Raw genomic sequence first — 19,557 nt, forward strand, 5'->3', positions numbered from 1 at the left:
CAGCGAGGTAATTGAGCGATGAATTCCTTTTTGCACCAGTACCACTCAATGACACTGATTCTGTGGTAGTAATATATTATCTCCCCCTTTGAGGTAATTTATCCTCAGAATGACATCCAGTAGAAAATGAACATCTCCCTTTTTATCAGACCTGAAATCAACCAAACTTTCCAGTTTTAACTCAAACTGCGTCGAGGAGTCTTCGAAAAAAAAAAAAAAAGAATAGAGTCTGCTGTGTCCATCGCTGCTTCTCATTATGTTAAGTCACGTCTCCTGAGTTTGACTTGTGATTGCTGCGATTCCCTAAAGAGGAGAAATAAATGAGTTTCCCATCAAGTAATGCGATCGGCCGTGGTTAAACCTGTTTCTCCAAAAATATGATTATCTCTGCAATTATTGAGAAACCTCTACATTGGATTATTCTGCTGGAGGAAAACACATTTATGTGTGATAATTGAAGTCTGACGGAAGGAAAACAGCCAGAATATTAAAAGAAAAGGAGTTCAGGAGGATTTTTATGTAAGTTTAAATGACACAAATTTCACCGCCATGATTTGCTTTTATTTTCTGATTCAAGATGGAAGATCATGTAAGTTAAAAGCAAACTCTTTCAAAACATCTCAAACTTTCCACCATCTGCTTCCTGAACCCTCCAAAAGAAAGTGTTTTCTTTAAAGATCATGATAAAAATGTGGTTTTTATCATATATAGTGTAAACTCTAGATGTGGAACATGATGCTGCTGTTCTGTCTGGGGTTTGAAGAGGTACTCACATGTGTAAAAAACCTGTTCTCCTTGCAGATGAGCTGGACAGATACTAGTATCTGTGTGCAATAGGATGTGAATCTCTACATTTGTCCTGCGAGTGTGCAGCCAGAACTGCAGCAGTCAGTTGCTGCAACGAGTTCTGATCGTCTCAGCTGAATCCAGAATATTGGGAGGCTACGCTGATGCTTAAAGTTCCTGAACAGACATCTGTGTTTAGAACAGTCATTTGGTATTGGTTTACCACACCATGGTTTAATTCCTGCTTCTTTCATCATACGTGATATTTCAGTTGTGCACATACAAGGTTTTCATGTAGTTTGTATCCATATGCAAAGTTTGAAAGACCAAGTTTGTTCTTTTTTTTTGACACATTTGCGGTGGTCTCTAGTTTTAACAAATAACACAAGCCTGAAAAAGTTCTGCTGTGTGGAGGAGTTGCTAATGCTAACAGTTAGCTTCTACTAGTCGAGATGTTGTCTGCTGTTTCCTGAATGCTAAACCAACAGCCAGACATGAAAATGGGTCAAGGGTGAAAAAGGTGAAGAGGCTTGCCAGGCTAGGGTCACGCATTACCGGTTCACTCGTATTTACTAATGAATTTATTAATTGGTAGAGTTGGGGGCGTCTTAACATACTCTGTAATATTTCGCCCCAGTGTTTAATAGTGAAACTGATTTATCTGTGAAACCATCGCTGTCAAACCATTGGAAGCCATTTTTGTCGAGGTGAGGGACTTTCATGTGTGAACAACAGCCTTCCCTGTAGCGAGCAAAGATGGGTGATTCCATGAACATTAGTATACAATGTGACGTAGATCTGTCAGGCTTTTCTAATCTGAGCATCTTCTATCAGAAGCTAACGCAGGAGATTGAGGTAGAAGACAATTTTAATGTATAACCTGCATGTTAAACTCAGAGTAACCGATTATAATTAAAAAATAAACAAATTCTCAGTGGACTTGGTCCGTACCCTTTATGAAGAGTGTACATTTAACAGGACTTCACCCAGTGTTTCAATTTTACAAGCAATGATTTTTATTTCATTTGAACTCAAACACATTTTGAACTGAAACTCTAAATTAGAAAAGACAGCAGTCAGCCAGAAACAAGGAGGGGATCATCTTTATTTCAATCTTTCAAAACTTGTACTAAACATGACAATCATACTTCAAACCTAAAGAAAATGTTTGGCAGAGATTTAGGCAACTACAGACTAGAAGGCAAGGTGAGGAAAGCATTTTCACAGTAGAATGTACAGATAACGGACCCCCCCACCCACCCCTTCTGAAACACTGAAGCCATTTCTAGGCTGAAAGTAGAAAGTGTTGTGCTCGCCCAACTACAGGTGAGAAAAGGATGCAGAATTTCTTAAATATTCAATATTTAATGAGAATGTTTGTGCTGAAAAAAGCAAGTTTTCTTTATTTGAAAACAAATGAAAAGCAAATCATATTTTTGAGTCTAAAAGCTGGTTTGTCAGGGTCAGAATTTAAAAGAAAATGGAGCCTGTTGGATTTGATCTAGTATGTATCTTTAGTCATAAAGACAACAAAGAGGGTATGTAGATAATCTTACGACTAGCCGACACAAACAGGGATGTAACAAAAAGCTTCTTCCATATTTAAGCACCGTGTGCGTCTCACCGCACTTGGATGCAGCTCCAACCTGCCAGGGAAAATTCTTTAAAGTAACCGGTGACGGAGGACAAAACGAAACATGCAGACAGACAGCTCCTGTCTAACTGACGGCTAAAACGCGGTTAGGAGCTGCTGATGCAAGTTATGGCTTCTGCTTGACAGGTAGAACCCATCTACACGAGACAATTTCACTGGCATGGGCAATTTCTAGAGGGGACAGGAGGCAAAAATGGGAGAAAAACATAAAAAAAAAAATCTGACATTTTTGTATAGAGTAACACAAATTTCATTTCCAGCTCTTTTTATCACCTTTCAGGAAAAATTGACAGGAAAACAACACAAATTGCAGGACTTGTCTCGGCACTTCAGCACTCCTTAAAGAACAAGAAGAAATGTTTTCAGGCAAACACGATAGAAAAAAAGCTTCGTATTTATGGCGGATCTTCCTTCTCGGGCACTTCCTTTTGTACACGTAAGCTTCAATCATTGGAACGAAGTAAACTAAATATTTAAATAATTTTATTTGATTTTTAAAGGGAAAGTGTTTCTCCTATTGAGGGTGACGGAAGAATAAAAGCTTTGGGTTGCAAGAAAAAGTTTATATCAGGGACCTGTTTGGGTTTTTAAAACTAATAATGTAACATTAAATAAAGCGTAGCACATCATGTGATTTCATATCAATAACTGTAAGAAGGTGTGTTCACAGCCATCCCTGCTTCTGGTGATTATTGTTTACACTCCATTATTGAAAAGGCTGTTGTTTTGGATTCAGGAGCTCCATCGAGCAGCCGCTCTCGCACATCAATACTCGGAACTGTAGGGTAGAAAAACAGTTTGTGCTGAAGAGGCTTGGAGCGAGAAGGGAGATGGAAAACAAAGAAGCAGAACAGCATCACACAGATAAGTCTGAGTTTCATGTCACTGCGTTCCAATGGGCCAATCATCTTCTGCGCCTGTGTTAATCAGTTTTCTTCTCTTCAGGAGCTTTTTCTCCTACGTCCTCCTCCTCTTCAGCGGGGCCTTCCAGCTCAGCAGCGCGTTGCCTTTCCTCCTCCTCCTCCTCTTCTTCCTCGTCAGTTAGCCCCTCCCTTTTGAGAGCATCCATGTCTTCGGAACCATCATCAGACTCGGCTGTGCAAATGCCGTAGCACATCAGGCTAATTACGCCGAGCGGCAGGCCGAACAGGAAGCAGCCCAGGAGAGGAGAGCTGCGGAAGACAGACTGATGGAGGAAAAGAAGGAGCACAAAAGAAAGGAGGGAGGAAATTTAGGGAAAAACAAACGACGATTTCATGGTTTCTTAAAAACAAATTGTTCTTCATGTTTGTGTACACCCATTAGTCATCTGCATACATGAATATTCCATTTTCAAGCAGTACTCTTTCTTGTCCTAATTAAGTCTAAATTAGTCAGACAAATTAAATAAAAACTGTCCAGCTGGGATCCAGATCTCACGCTGAATTCAATTTATAGCAAACAGTGTTTTTAATGACCTCTTTAATGATCATTTACAATCACAAATCTACCAGATAATTAGCAACAAGTGTCGCAATTTAAATGGGAATGTTGTCAGTAAACAAAGTAAAACAACTCAAAGACTTTGAATTTTTTTTTTGATGCTGGCTTCAAAAGTCATTTAGTCCACACTGAAGCTGTCAGCTGATTTCCAACAACTGTTTAGAAACCGTAAAACCTATAAAGCAATGTGTATATGAAATATAAAGATTAAGCAGCCTAAATGTTTTTAACTGAGCCAACTGCAGTAACTAGGGTTCAAAACACAGAATAAACATGTAAATATGGCTAAAAGTGTCTGTTTTGCATTGGAAATTTTAGGTGAAAAAGGCTATTTGTGGCTTCCTTCCAGCTGTAAAGCTGCTCAATCTAACGAACAGCAATCCAAAGTTTTCAGTGAGGCCAATAACTATTTGTTTACCTGATTTTGGGGTTCTTGTGTCCTAGAATTCAAAGCTACATTTACCTTGCTTTTGTTGAATAAAGGCAGCTTGTCTGATGTAGCATACCAAAAAGCCTGCGCCATTTCCAGCCTGCCTTTCTATGAGAATTATTACTGTTGTAATGGTAACGGAGAAATGGTTGGGTCTGAGAAATGGTGGTTTAACACATCATAAGCTTAAACACACCACCTTAAATCTACCTGTCCCAACCATGGACAAATAGTAATCCTGGACATAGCACCACCCATTTGTCTCATTTCATCACATGTCTCGCCACGCCAAGACAATCCAAAAACGGTAAAAGGGGTGGAGCTGGGAGAGGGACTGTGAGCTTATGCTCCGCTCCTCCGCCACAGTCGAAGATCACCAGATTAGCTACATGCTAACCCAAAGCTAATGGAGGTTATTGGGCGCTTTTATCCAGAGAAACGTGGTTGAGCGACTCCAAAGTTAAGGAACATCAACTCAAAGAGCTGCAATGTTTCTGTAGTCTCCCTCAGAGAGCTCTACAGGCAACCAGCATGACTACAGCCATGCATGGAAGCCAGGCAGCCGAGTGGTTTGGCTTCGCCGGGAGACGGGGGCCTCCTGCGACTAGTAGCTGCTCCCGGCCAGGAAACTTGAAAAACCGGGTGCCTGCCTCACTGGGCTGCCTCCGGGAAAATGGAGTAGCAGATTTGCGGATCTCTGGTTGCAGGGCCAACACTGCTAAAGGGAGAAACATTACCAAACCTCCTTTCTGCAGCGGTGGATCTTTGACCAAGCGGTGTTATGTTAAACGCACAGCATTTTCCCCCATTCAATGATGTAAATAAAGTAGATATATAATTTTACTTACTGATAAATGATAGAGACTTCTTGGGTGATCTCTTACTATAATCAATGCCACAGCTTGCCCTCTTTGTCTAAATAATCCCATTACTACCATCCAAACATAAACGTAACACAAACATAAAGTTCGGAGAGTGGATGATCACTAACGTGAGGCCGAGGCCTTCCTCGGAGCTAGAGTTGAGTCTGGCCATTATCAGGGCTCCTGGTCCATTAGAAGCTCCAACCAACTTTTAGATGTTATATAGAGAGCAGTATAAAGCAATTTCCATTTGTAAAATAAAGTTGCTCTAGAACAAATTTAAAGGCATCAAAGCAATTCTCTTGTCCTTAATAGCAAACACCTCTGACCGTAAAGATCCTTGCCAGTTAGTGGAGGGAATGCTTTCACCTAAAACTGCCCCAGCTGTGTTGCTCCCATCAGAATAAATTAGATCCTTCACTTGAATGCCATCTACTTTTCACAGTCCAACATGGCAAACACCAACAATATAATCCCACAAATCTATAATTAGTGTTCTCGTGGCTTTGTCCATTATTATAACACGTCTGTGGCGACTCTAGAGACGGCTAAGGACAAGCTTGTCCACCACCATGAAGACCATGTAATGCTGAATCAGTACAAGAACAAAACGTCAGTTTGTATCTAATTATGTATCTACCACAACCAAGTGCTAACAGGAACACTAGTTAGTCTGAGCGCCTCTGGGAGACGGATAATAGAGCTGCCAAGCACAGTTTGACATGTGCTCCGTCCATGATAGGCACTTAAGGGACACAGGACACACATCAACAGAGTCCAGGAGAAAATAAAGGTCAATTAGGTCCCCACAGCTTAGTGTCCTCCTCTCCCAGTGGACCAATCAAGCTCTGCTCTTATTTCAGTCATAAAAAAACACACACACCAATAATTTATCTGTTCCCTGTAGCTGAGCTGCTCTGGAGTGACTCATTGTTTAATAAAAGCATCACACCTCTCCAAACAGACAGTATTTACTGATCAAAACATTTCTGCTGAAAACTCAGACGGTTTTAAGCTTTTAAAGATAAATACTAAACGTTATTCATTTGAGATGTGCTCAGGAGGCGGGTCACAACTCACACAGGCTTTAATGTTTTAGTCACACTTAGATGTCGTGTCTTTTCAGCATGTTTGTAATATATTATACAATTCATGTTTCCTGCTTGTTTTGTTTGGTACTCGAGTTCAGAACGTTTAACCCTTTTGAACAAACAAGCAGTTGTCCAGCTTTTCACTTTAATTTCAACGGCGTTCATGAAAAATCCTCTTCCACCGTTTGCATTTTACAAACTAATGACACATCAGCTAAAAGAAAAAAGTCTTTCACAATTTAGTGACCTTGTTTTAGTTGGCAGTAGTGGCAGATAAACTGGAGAGTGCATCAACAAGCCGAGAAGAGAAAGGTTGGGAAAAACTGAACATTCCTGCTTCAGAATAGTGTTCCGAATCCCGCTGAGAACAGGAATGTTCTGATTTCAAACACAGAAAATCAAGTTTGATTTTTACTGTGAACAAAATAACTCATGAATAACTTCAAATACAGGTTTGAATCTGATCCAGAGACAGTCAGGAATATGATCAAAACATTAGGACCACAACAGTCCTCAGGGATCGTTTAGTGACCCATCTCATTAATGAAGCTCTTAGCTGCTTTTCATTCTCCTGAAGACTATTTTAAATACTTAAAGCCTGGGGACATTAAAATCCCTATAATAAAACTTCACTCCGTTTTGGCATCTCACATATTTATTTAGCTTTTATTTGTTCTGACCTAAAATGTGTTTTTGTTCCAATTCCACATAATTTTTAATTCAACAAAGAATGCCTCCTTCTCACAGAATAACAGTTGCAGCCTCAACATAGTTTTAATGCTTCCTTATTAATATTATAGAAAAACTCTGTTGTTAGCTATATTTATTTTTTGCAATTAATTGGATTAATAGAGATTATCTGCAGATCCAAAAACTTGGTGCTTCATTGCCTGTAACTGGATACAAGTGACTGCTGCTCTGTTTTCCTAGACGAACCGCTGCCAGATCAGGAGAATTACTGCGCTGGTTACAAAATGCTTTTGTTCTCACTTACCTAACTCTGGGGAATACGGAAAAATACAACATTTCACTTAGGGGTGGATTATCCCTTTAGGTAAAACAAAGACACGATGTTGGATAGTTCTACTGTGAAACAGAAGTATGACAAAGATGTCCGGTACAAACCTAAGAAGACTGCTGACTGAGCTATTCTAGCTAAGCAAGAGGACTTCAGACACGTTCTGCACATGCTTCCCTTTCTTATCAGTTCTTCCTAAAATGGACAATTCAGAGGGCAATATTAAGTTTGGCAAACTGTTAAGTATAAATGTGTCAAGTAAAAAAAAGCGTAACAGCACAGCTGTGTTTGCATTGCTCTCACTCCCTTTGCTAAAATAAACACCAGTTCTCCCAAAAGAATGAACTACTTGGAGCTAAACTGGGAGGAGAGTTAAGTTGAGCCTCCTGGCCCCTCCAACACCCTGCCCCCACCCCCCCACCCACACAGATACTCTCCACTGCACGCCCATCCTTGTCCTCTAAATGCTGTATTTTTCTTCCTGACAGTGAGAGCATTCGTCTAGCAGGACTGCAGAAAGGATGCAAACACATGTAGTGAAGGTGAAGCGCAGCACAACAAAACACCATTACTCTTTATTAATGGCTTTAGTACAGAGGTCACAGACACGTTGAGGTCAAGTGGACTTAAACAAAAGGAACATTTTTGTTTTTATCCTAAGCTCACTTCAACAAGCTCCATTAAGCCAGGAGCGAATGTAACGTATATTTTTGAAATTCACTTGAGAAGCAATTTCTGTTTCTTAGCGACTTTTAACAACACTTGTTCCTATGAACCAGTGGTGTTGTGCTGCATGTTCTAGAGGTTTGTTTGCTATAATGCACCTGATTTTAATATGCGAGTGATTAACAAGCTTTTGCACCTGCACTGTAATTTTTCTATACACAGAGTAATAGAGCTTGTTTTTCCCTTCTTGCTGACAGTTTCAGCTACTGCGGTTCCTTCATCAGAGCGTCGCCGATGCTGTCCCAGTCCCGACCAGCGGTGGGAATCAAAAACCAGCTCTTGTTGAGAAACGGTTCCCACTGTCTCAGTTCCTAGGAATAGTTTGCCATTTATGCAAACAATTCCCTTATCAATTGTAGTTGGTGCAAATGACGTCACCACGCCTGTTGCCTCATCCACTGCTATTGACGACTAAAGTCATCATTAGCGTTTTTTTTTTTTTTTACTGTGTGGGCGTCGGAACCAGCACAGTCAGAACAAAAATTCCTGCCCTAAAGCCGATCTTCATCCGCGTACGTCACACGTCACGTGATCAGGAAGCAGAAAATCCACGTGTTAGGATATTGTTTTGGGCCGCTGCTGTAAAAAAAAAGTGAGGCGCGAACCAGAAAAGCTTCTGCCGATCACAATTCAACAACGGATTATGAAAGAACGGATAATGCTCGAAACGCGCAGATTCTTCCTGATGTAAGAGGTGAGTTTACTCTTTGTTTTGGTAGTTTTGGCGTTAATATCATCCTAGAGCGCAACGTTCTGTGACTCTTAAAAGAACTGTAAAAACACTGAAAAATGCAGGCAGCGAAGGGCTTTACTGATCAGGAAACGGCTGGCAGTGAATGAGTTAAGCATTTACTCAGCAGGTAACAAGGCGCCTAAGCGGCACAAAGGCTCTAAAGTCTGGTTATACTTTACAAGTAAGGACGCCAACAGGGCAACTCGCAATACTTGCAAGTAGATATTTCATCAAAGGGAGGAAACACTATGAATATGCAAAAGTATTTGTGCACAAAACACGCGATCACTTAAAGTGAATGTCGTGTTTTTGAACATTTTGGTGTCGTGCATTGGCCGTGGGAGCGGGGGATGGGGGTTCATTTCATAGTCATGGCGCTAGAATGTAGAGCATATGTAGGAAAACACTGAGTGTTTTTCAATATCAAGGCGCCTGACCTCACAAGGCGGCATCTTGCGAGGTCAGGCGCCTTGCTTATGAGGCTACGGTCCTCCCTTGGTCAAAGAAAACGGTTAAATGGGACCGACTTACATCACGTGAGGTAACGTTATATTTTATATGTATAAGTTTTAATATAAATGTGTAATGAGCTCTTTACTTTTAAAATTGTGTATGTACTGGTTAAATTAAATATGTATGCAAGTTACTACCTGCTAGCCATCAAAGCTGCAACTGCTAGCATCTAACCAACCATAGCTAACTGCTTTGGATACAAAAAAAATTTTTTTTTAGATGTCAGCCCAATGGCTAATTCCAGTTACATTTAAACTGGAAATTTGCCCTCGAAGTAGCTGCCGGCTCCTGACCTGCCATCCGTTTGAAAATACCGTACTGCATTCTGGGCAGGCTACAACGCACCTCCCATGTATCCTTGCTCAGCTAGCTAAACGGTTAACAAATAGAGAACAGATGCCTCTGTAGAACATGAACAATGGAACACGCCTTGGCGGGTCCTGATGACATATCTCCTAGGAAACAATGGCAGGACCAAGACATCAAGGCAAGGTTCCTTAACAATGAGAAACACCCACTGACTGCCTACCACGTTAGCATCATTTGCCTTACATGCACATCTCCACACTAGCAGACTCCAGCAACTAAAGTCGAACTTGTGGTGAGAAAAGCTACAGCAACACCACACCGTACAAGAAGATGACTCTGCCTTCACAAGGAGCATGAGGGAGAACACCTTCCAACTGATACCAGGTAAAATTGATTATCATTAATTAACAGACAGTAATAATGCAGGAGACTGTGTGTGATTAATTTTTTTTAACTATTTGGGAATTGATAAGGAATGGGATTGACTGAGAGAATCGACAATGACATAGATATTGATGAAAACGTATCCATTCCCACCCCCTAGTCCTGACGCTCTGACGAAGACGACAGCAGTAGCTGAAACTGAAGGTAGAATCAAGCTCTATGTTTATAGAAAAGAACAGAACAATTTTTATCAGAAAATCGACACAGAACCAATGTAGCAAAGGTGTTCAAAGGTAACTCAACCACTGGCATACTGGAGCAGGGGAACAACTGGATGGTGGCCCACGAGGATCAGAACTGGGCACCACTGTTAAACACTAAGCTAAATTTAAAGCAATAGATATGTGAATAATTATTGGGACTTTCATTTAGATAAGTGGTTTTCTCCACACTGGTAGCAACACTAACTTGACCACTAGGTGGTGATAATGGGCCAAAAGGTTTTCTAATCAAAACAATAGTTTTTATAACGGCCATAAAAAAAACAACAGCTGTGGATTACCACAGTCACAGTCGAGTTTTACCTTCACTATCAGAATCCACTGAACACTTAGGGAAATATTGTCCGATTGTCATCATGTAGCAGATTAAAGGGGAAGCTCAAAAACTTACCATAATGGTGGATTTGGCATCAAACGCCACGCGTTTGATCCTCTGAATGAAGCCATCGCCTCCATACGCCTGCAGGAAGACACAATCCAATAAAGATTATAGCGTGACGGTATTATGTCCTCTAAAGAAAGTTCATCCTCTTTGAATTTGTGTGTGTTTTTTTTTTGTCAGATTGAGAAATGCAGTCATGGGGTGTAAAAAGAGCAAAATTTTCAGTGAAGTTTCAGAATATATTAAAACAAAATTGACTGGTTGTTAACAGGTTTGAATTCCACCTCAGATGGAAATGGAAAGCACTGTGACTGGTGCATTACATAATATTTTACTAATTCAAATGGTGTTATATTTTAGAATCAGATTGTTTTCATTGTGTTCTGCACTTCTTTGTTTTCATAAGGACATTTCATTTCTTATTCAAAAAGTTGTAAAAGTATCAAGCACCAAGCTTTGAAACTGTAGTGAGAACCTTTCTGAGATGAGAGATAACTCAAATATCTTTCATTCCTAGTGAGATCTGTAAGAAATCCTGATGATGAAGAATAATACTCAAGCAGAAATTGTAACACTGTTCAGATTTTGTACTTCTTATTTTGAACAAATAAAGCTCCTTGAATGAGAAGCAAAACCTCCAGAGATAAATCAAAAACACATAAGGGTGTAAGAAAATACCAATATTGCAATGTTTTGTGTTAAGATACAGAATCAATATTTAAAGTGAGACTGGTCAGTTTTGCTTTTAGCACCCCCTAGTGTTCTGTTACTGAAACCAAAAGTGAAACTTATCTCGACTCATCTGGTTAAATTAAATCTCCTCGCTGTGTGTTTGTCTTTTTAACACCTTAATTTAACGGCTGAAATGTCTCCCGGCCTTCAACAGTGTCTACAAGAGCGGTTCATCGATAAATCAAACAAATGAGCTGTGTTCATGATCTCAAATGTGCTGGAAGCAGACTGCAGTGCCAGGTATGTCAGCTCCATTTTACTAAGTCCAACAGGGACCGAACCGGCACTCTGAAATTGCAAGTGTGATATTCTGGCCAGAGGGTGGTAGGGCTCTGAGTGACTTGGGAAGGGTCATTTTAGCACACACTGGCTAAAGAAAATAATTTTTTTTTAATTTGCATAGTTGCATCGTATGCCTTTAAAAGCAGTGTATTGACTTTTTATTGCGTATTTACACGCAAACATTTACTGTATTTCTTTTAGGTGGTGAAATTCCTAATCTGGTGATCGCTAGGTGGCAACAGTATTTACCGCCTTCATTCTGACCAGATCTTGCGATAACTGGATGTGTCTTGGAAGCGTCTGGGCTGAGTTTCCCAATAAATCCAGTCTCAAAAATAGCAAATATCATCTTCCTTTAGAAAGAAAATAAGAAAACGATCTTTTATATAACACGTCTCAAGATACAAATCATGAGGCGCTTCACAAAAACAAAAACAAATTAAAATATAAATAATGATTTAAATAATTTTTGCAAAATATGTTTCAAATGAAAAAAAAACTAAACATTTTTGTTAAAAAATGTAAGAAAATGGAGAGAGAAAAAGAATAGGAAAGAGGGGAATTAGTGGATCCTGGGAAAGGCGGAATAAGAGCAGAATAAGGAAAGGGTGATGACAAAGGTCCTGCAAAAGCCAGCTTGATCAGGTTTTCAGCTGCTTTTTAAATGAGACCACTGAGTCCACTGATTTCAGGCTCGGGGGAGAGTGGTCCAAAGTCTGGGGGCCACAGCAGCAAATGATCTGTCACCTTTGGTCTTTAGCCTGGTGCTGCACAACCAGTAGGCTTTCGTCACTCATTCACTGCAATTGACGACTAAAGTCGTCATTCTAAATCAAACTGCTCACTCTCATTGATGACTAAAGTCATCATTTGCTTTAGAGTTGATTTCCATCCAAGTGTGTCACACGTCATGTGATTAGGAAGCGGACAATCCATGTATTAGGAGATAGTTTTGGGAATCCGCTATGCTTAAAGCAAGGTGCTAACCGGAACATGCTTCTGCAGCTCACACTTGGACAACGGATTGATTGAAGAATAGAAAAACTAGAAACACGTTGATTATTACTGATGTAAGAAGTGAATCTACTCTGTCTTTTGGTAGTTTTAATGTTTACAAGATCATAGAGAACAATTTTCTGTAACTCTTCAAAAAAAAAACAGTAAAAATGCTCAAAAATGCTGGCAGTCAAGGACTTTCAGATCAGACAAGGACTGGCAGACGATGTACTTCACATCGTCTATCGTATTGCCAGATTCTTACTGATACACACCCCTACTGAATAAATAATTTTGTTACGTAGTCATGAAATCCCTGATTAACTAAACAGGAGCACGTTTTCACTGTAATACATGGGATAAAATGAGCGACTCTATCCAGCTGCTCTGCTCCATCTGAGCTCATTAGTTAGCTAAAACACCTGGGCGGTCAGACCTGATGTTAATTCATCACGATGTCCAGGTAATTAGCTCTGTGGACAAGCTGAAGGTGGGGAAGAGATCGTTTCAGCTGCACGCTGATCTCAAACTGTGAAACGGTTAAGAGAGTACTTTAAAAAGCTTTTACAACCACTTTCGTGGTTTTATACCCTTAATGGAAGAGAATTAAAATAAAGTTAAAAATCAAAGTAAGTTGTGTGATTTACTAAACTCTAGATCTTCTGAAATAATTGCCACCAACTGTCATTCCTGCCTTTGTTTGACTTTGAGCTTTGAATGATGCAAAGCCCCAAAAATAATACATTATATACACTCGAGAGTTAAAGAATCTGCTCTTTACATTCCATAAAAACACCCTTGAAATCCGCAGTGACTACAGCCAGCAACACACTTTCCAACCGCCATTATTCTGTGTCATTCTTCAGGAGACGTGAGCTGGTCCTCGGAGACCTCGTAGCGTGACGTCAAGAGCCTAGAAAGGTCTGGGAACTGGACGGTAGAAACTTGCAGGTTTCTGCTACTGTTTATTTGGTGGGAGTCGGTTTGTTTTATCAAGTAAAAAAATAACTCCAAATGTTTTTGGAAGAAGAAGAGAAAAAAAAGAAAAGAGGAGACCTTCTGGCTGTTTGTCTTATGGTTTCATGCATCTGGTGATTTCAGTGTGCAGCAGGAAAAAAGGGTTCTTTTCCAGGTTAATGCACAAACTAACAGGCCTGTGTAGTAATCTCAGTGTTTGATTTAGACGAGAATTCCTGTCTGAGCAGAACAAATAAACATGCAAGAGGAGATTGCAAAAATATTTCTTTTGGTGAGAATATTCTCTCAGGAGGACTTCTAATGCAAGACAACATGCTTGATTAATAAAGACTACTGGTGTGATTACAATGGTACAACACAGAGGAAAGATGGGGGGGCTGAAGGAGTTATTCTGAGCTGAATGCATAAATGGAAAGCAGGGAAGGGAGGAGAGGAGTGGAGGGTTCTGACCTGTGCAGAACCGTTCAGAACGCCGCTGATGAATTGGACCAGCTGCTCCATGGTCTCGATCGGCTCACTTGGCAGGAAGTACTGCTCATTGGACGTGTTGAGGATGATAACGGAGGGCACCGCCACCTCACTGAGGGAAAACAAACAACACAGCTTTTAATCTTAAACCTCAGAGGCGACATCATCAAAGTAAATCATTAGATGGGAATGAATTGGAACACAGATAATTTAATAGTGAGAATTATTCCTCCAGTACAACAGCAATGACGTTTGGCTTCTTTAAAGGTCTTGTTCACTAAGAAACTGTATAATATTTGTTCTTTTGTTAATACGATCAGGGTATGCAGGCTGAATGTGAAAGTGTTCTTCAACCCCCATCACCCTCGCCATAGATAACAGGCTGGAAAACGGTCGGCTCAAAAAGTCTCTTCTACATCACCAGAAAAATTATCATCCATGGCCTCGTCCACCGTGGACAGCAACCGCCCACGGTAAGGCTGTATTGATTTTGTGGCCAGGAGAGAGTAGAGCATGTCTCAGCTAGTAGAAGCTAAGCGTTAGCCACTCTGCAACATGGTGTTCATGCCTGTGTTATTGGTGGAGACAACACAACAGCATTTTATTTTTATCCTCAAGAAAATAGGTTTTCTTTCAGTTTTGGGAGTTTTGTTAATGATGGCAGAAGAAGAGTTGTAGTTCTGTCAGCCAATCGGAAGCGAGAAGTTTGGATATCATGAATGAGTTAGACACGTTATCTTGTCGTTTTCCACCTTCCGACAAACTTTAACCCCTTGAATATCAGTTTTTCCACTAAAAATGACTCACAAGTTATTAGTTTTTACTAGTGTGTGGATGCATGCATGGTTGAATGACTGTTGTGTTGTAAAGTGCCTTGGGGGACTCTAGAAGGTGCTAGATAAATAAAAGCCTTTTTTTGTTTTCAGAAAAGAAAAAGTTATTGAAAAACCAGTTAATGACACCCTTAAGCTAGTCTCCCACTGGGCTGAAACTGTTGCAAATATGAAAACTTTCTACTGGAATCAGACCAAATTTGAGCAACATTGGTTTCAATGTTGCAATTAATTCCCAGTGTGTTTTAATTATGTCTTGATTTGTTCTCACTTACTGCTCCTATAATTAACATTTTGTTGTGTTTAGCATGTCACATTCGCCCCAGTTGACGTCAGCAGCTCCCCATCCCCACTGTAAACAGTGTGAGCGAGTTGCTGCCTTCCTCACCTGAGACGCCGGACAGTTTGCCAGAACCTCTTTGGAGCAGATCGATAGTCTTTCTCCATGGCCTCACCAAACTCCTCCCACGCCCGAGATTTTGCCTCGGCAACTGCCACTGCTGCACCCCGCTTGGCAATCCGGTACCTGTCTGCTGCCTCCGGAGACCCACAGACCAGCCACGCCCTGTAGGCCTCCTTCTTCAGTCTGACGGCTCCCCGAACCTCTGGTGTCCACCAGCGGGTACGGGGGTTGCCACCACGACTGGCAACGGCCACCTTGCAACCACAGCTAGCAACAGCCGCCTCAACAATCGCAGAGTAGAACAAGGCCCACTCGGAGTCAATGTCCCCCACTGCTCTCGGGACGCGGTCAAAGCTCTGCCGGAGGTGGGAGTTGAAGACCGTCTTGACAGGCTCTTCTGCCAGGCGTTCCCAGCAGACCCTAACTATGCGTTTAGGTCTGCCAGGTCTACGCGGCATCTTCCCCTGCCATCTGATCCAACTCACCACCAGGTGGTGATCAGTTGACAGCTCCGCTCCTCTCTTCACTCGGGTGTCCAAAACATACGGCCGCAGGTCAGATGATACGACTACAAAGTCTATCATCGACCTGCGACCTAGGCTGCCCTGGTACCAAGTGTACCGATTGGCATCCTTATGTTCGATGGTGTTCGTTATGGCTAAACTGCGGCTTGCACAGAAGTCCAATAACGAAACACCACTCGAGTTCAGATCAGGCGGGCCGTTCCTCCGAATCACACCCCTCCAGGTCAAGCTGTCATTGCCCACGTGAGCATTGAAGTCCCCCAGCAGGACAATGGAGTCCCCTGATGGAGCACTATCTAGCACTCGTCCCAGGGACTCCAAAAAGGGTGGGTACTCTGAACTGATATTTTGCCCATAAGCACAAACAACAGTCAGGACCCGTTCCCCGACCAGAAGGCGCAGGGAAGCTACCCTCTCGTTCCCCGGGGTAAACCCCAACACACAGGCAGAGAGTCTTGGGGCTAACAAAAAGCCAATCCCAGCCCTCCGCCTCTCACCCGGAGCAACTTCAGCAAAGGAGAGTTTCCAACCCCTCTCAAGGACTTGGGTTCCAGAGCCAATACTATGTGTCGAGGTGAGTCCGACTATATCTAGCAGGTACCGCTCAACCTCTGCCACAAGCTCCTGCTCTTTCCCCGCCAGCGAGGTGACGTTCCATGTACCAAAAACCAGTTTTCTTGTCCGGGGATCGGACCGCCAAGGCTCCCGCCTTGGTCTGCCACCCGATTCACATTGCACTGGACCCTTCATGTTCCTCCTGCGGGTGGTGGGTCCACAGTTGGATGAGCCCATGTATCCGGTTCGGGCTGGGCCCGGCCGGGCCCGATGGGCGAAAGCCCGGCCACCAGGCGCTCGCTCACAGGCCCCAACCCCAGGCCTGGCTCCAGGGTGGGACCCCGGTAACCCTCCGGGCCGGGTACTCCGACTCCTTGAATTTACTTCCATGAAAGATCCTGTGACGGTGGAAGGAATACTTTGAAGAGCTCCTCAATCCCACCTATGCGCATTCTGAGGAGGAACCAGAGCCGGGAGACCTGGGGATGGACTGTCCAATCTCAGGGGCAGAAGTTGCTGAGGTAGTCAAACAACTACGCAGCGGCGGAGCCCCGGGGGCAGATGAGGTTCGTCCTGGGTATCTCAAGGCTATGGATGTTGTAGGGCTGTCATAGTTGACACGTCTCTGCAACAATGCGTGGTCATCAGGGGCAGTTCCTGTGGAGTGGCAGACCGGGGTGGTGGTCCCCATCTTTAAGAAGGGTGACCTGAGGGTGTGTTCCAACTATAGGGGGATCACACTCCTCAGCCTCCCTGGAAAGGTCTACTCCAAGGTACTGGAGAGGAGTAGGGCTGCAACAACGAATCGATAAATTCGATGAAAATCGATTACTAAAAGCGTTGGCAACGAATTGCGTCATCGATTCGTTGTGTCGCACAACTCTTGCAAAAGCGCCCCCCCCCCCCCCTTCCCGCCCGCCGTTGCGCGCAGACCAGAGCAAGTCAGGTCAGCGCGAGGGAGAGCCGCAGATCAGCGCGAGGGAGAGCCGGCAGATCAGCGCGAGGGAGAGCCGGTACCGGCAGATCAGCGCGAGGGAGAGCCGGTACCGGCAGATCAGCGCGAGGGAGAGCCGGTACCGGCAGATCAGCGCGAGGGAGAGCCTGCAGACTTGCGCTGCTGCGAACCGGTTCCGCAATGTTGCACAGCGATCCAGGCAGCTGCTTCCAGCGCACGGTCCATTCTCAAAGTGGCGCAACCAAATAACTATAATTAGCACACGATCGTTCTTGTCTGCACATGTTCTCGATTTTCTGTCTTATTTGTGCCTGAAGCGCGCTACTGCGGAGCTCATCACCTGTGCTGCGGTGATGTCACCTCACGCAGCATCGAAAACGCGCTCTGCGCTTTGCGGTCAGGAGATCCCTTTGATCTGCTCAAAAGTAACTGATGAGGTGAAAAGGTAAGAATCCAGGCAACAGATTTTCTGGAGAATTATGAGGAGATGCAGGAAGATGAGAGACAGACAGGACAGGAAAATAGTTAAATAAAAACAAGAAAACAAAACAAAGTGTTGAAAAGTAAAAAGTAGGCAGATTTATCTCCACTACACGTTTTTACCTGTATAAAACAATAAGTTATACACATGTCATATTTATACATCTGATACAATTCAGGTCACCTTCAAAACTCAGTCACACACCCAGGGTCGTTTCAAAACATTTTGGGGGCCAAGGCAAAATTCCCCCCCTCCAATAACTGGGCTCCCCAGAAGCCTCTGTGTAATTCATACCCTTTCCAGGAGTGTTAGTTATACGGTGTTTATAAAAGCCCCTCAGACATTACTGACATGTTCTAATATTATCAGATGAAAAACTAAATTATCAGACATGCTGTCTTATCTGCTTCTTTTCTAAACTTGCAAAAAGTAACAAAACCATTTGAAAGCCACTATTTGTGGATTCTCTGAAAGTTTCCATGGAGTGTGTGACAACTTATTTTTTCATTGATCCTATCGTCTAATCTCACAGCTGAAACAAGCATCCTTAATAATCTGTGCACAGGAAGCTTACCGATGCTGTAGTAAAACAAAAGGTATAATAATTTATTATTAATAAAACCTTGTTGCAGCACTAAAGCATAAAAATGAGATTTTGCATTAAATATGCAAAATATTTACATATGAATTGTTTTAGAGCCCTTTTATTGGCAGAATCTGATATTAATTTAGTTCTTACAAAAAATGGGTCCCAACATGGTTTGTGTGGCGTTGCCATAGTGTGACGTCATAGGCACAGATCCCCTGTCCTCTTGTTTGGAAATGGAAATATGGTCACCCTACATTAAACAAACTGTCCACACGGGCTTTTGCGCTGCACAGAGACGCTTTGCTGCCTATGACTTTGAACGTTTGTTCAGAGTCAGTCTCATGCAGACTGACCAATGAAGAGAGGGCCTCAAGTTAAGACCCTCTCCTCATTGGTCAGTCCACACGAGGTGGGTCAAAGGTTACTCTGGGCGGGTTACGTGTTGTCAGGCATTCAAGTATTGAGTATATTTACTGCATATTACAGTAAAATTTTCTGTATGTGACCACATTATGGTGATCCTCGGGTCGTGATGATGGAGCCCTTGAATATTATTGCCCAGGGTACAACCAAGTGTTAATCTGGCCCTGGTTCCGCCGTCACATTCCCGCAGAAACTGGTTGATCACACTGGGGCCAGACTACTAGCATGTGGTTTTACAACCACAATGTCCTCAGAAGCAAAAATGCTTTTAAAAGGGAGGGAGGAGTCCTAACTGTTGCTGCAGGCGTGTTGTGTGAGAGTGCAGTTATATACTGGTTAATATGTTTTTGGGTTCAGTTGTTTTCATGTGGCCTAATGTGAGTCTATTTGGGATCATTGGAATGATCAGCAGCATTTCTTGATGCGACTTTATGGCAGTTGCCCAGGGCATCATCGCAAGGAGGATGGCATTCATTTACTTTTGTTTTATTTAGTATTTTTTCAGTCATTTTTGGAAATAGTGATCAATTTTGATTAATTCACAGCCTATGTTTAATTACATTTAAAATAAATGTCAACAGATGAGATCAAACAAAACAGATGAGAATTGCCCTTAAGCTGTTTAACTTGGACCAAGCATTTTAGGTCACAGATAGATGTAGCTTAGGGTCTCTGTCTATACACCT

The 19,557-nt window shown here is 42.4% G+C and overlaps 1 protein-coding gene across 1 annotated transcript in view; it reads right to left on the bottom strand.

The window, feature by feature from the left end:
- Positions 1-3,133: 3,133 nt before the first annotated feature.
- Positions 3,134-19,557, bottom strand: part of LOC107382575 (protein disulfide-isomerase TMX3) — a 56,803-nt gene continuing 40,379 nt past the window's right edge. Inside the window, exons 14-16 of the mRNA XM_015954780.3 lie at positions 14,091-14,220; positions 10,662-10,730; positions 3,134-3,626 (exon numbers count right to left, since the gene is read on the bottom strand). Of these exons, the coding sequence (XP_015810266.1) occupies positions 3,363-3,626; positions 10,662-10,730; positions 14,091-14,220 (463 nt within the window). The 3' untranslated portion in view covers positions 3,134-3,362. The remainder of the gene's footprint in view (positions 3,627-10,661; positions 10,731-14,090; positions 14,221-19,557) is intronic.

This window comes from Nothobranchius furzeri, chromosome 7 (assembly GCF_043380555.1).
Source record: "Nothobranchius furzeri strain GRZ-AD chromosome 7, NfurGRZ-RIMD1, whole genome shotgun sequence".
NCBI lineage: Eukaryota > Metazoa > Chordata > Actinopteri > Cyprinodontiformes > Nothobranchiidae > Nothobranchius > Nothobranchius furzeri.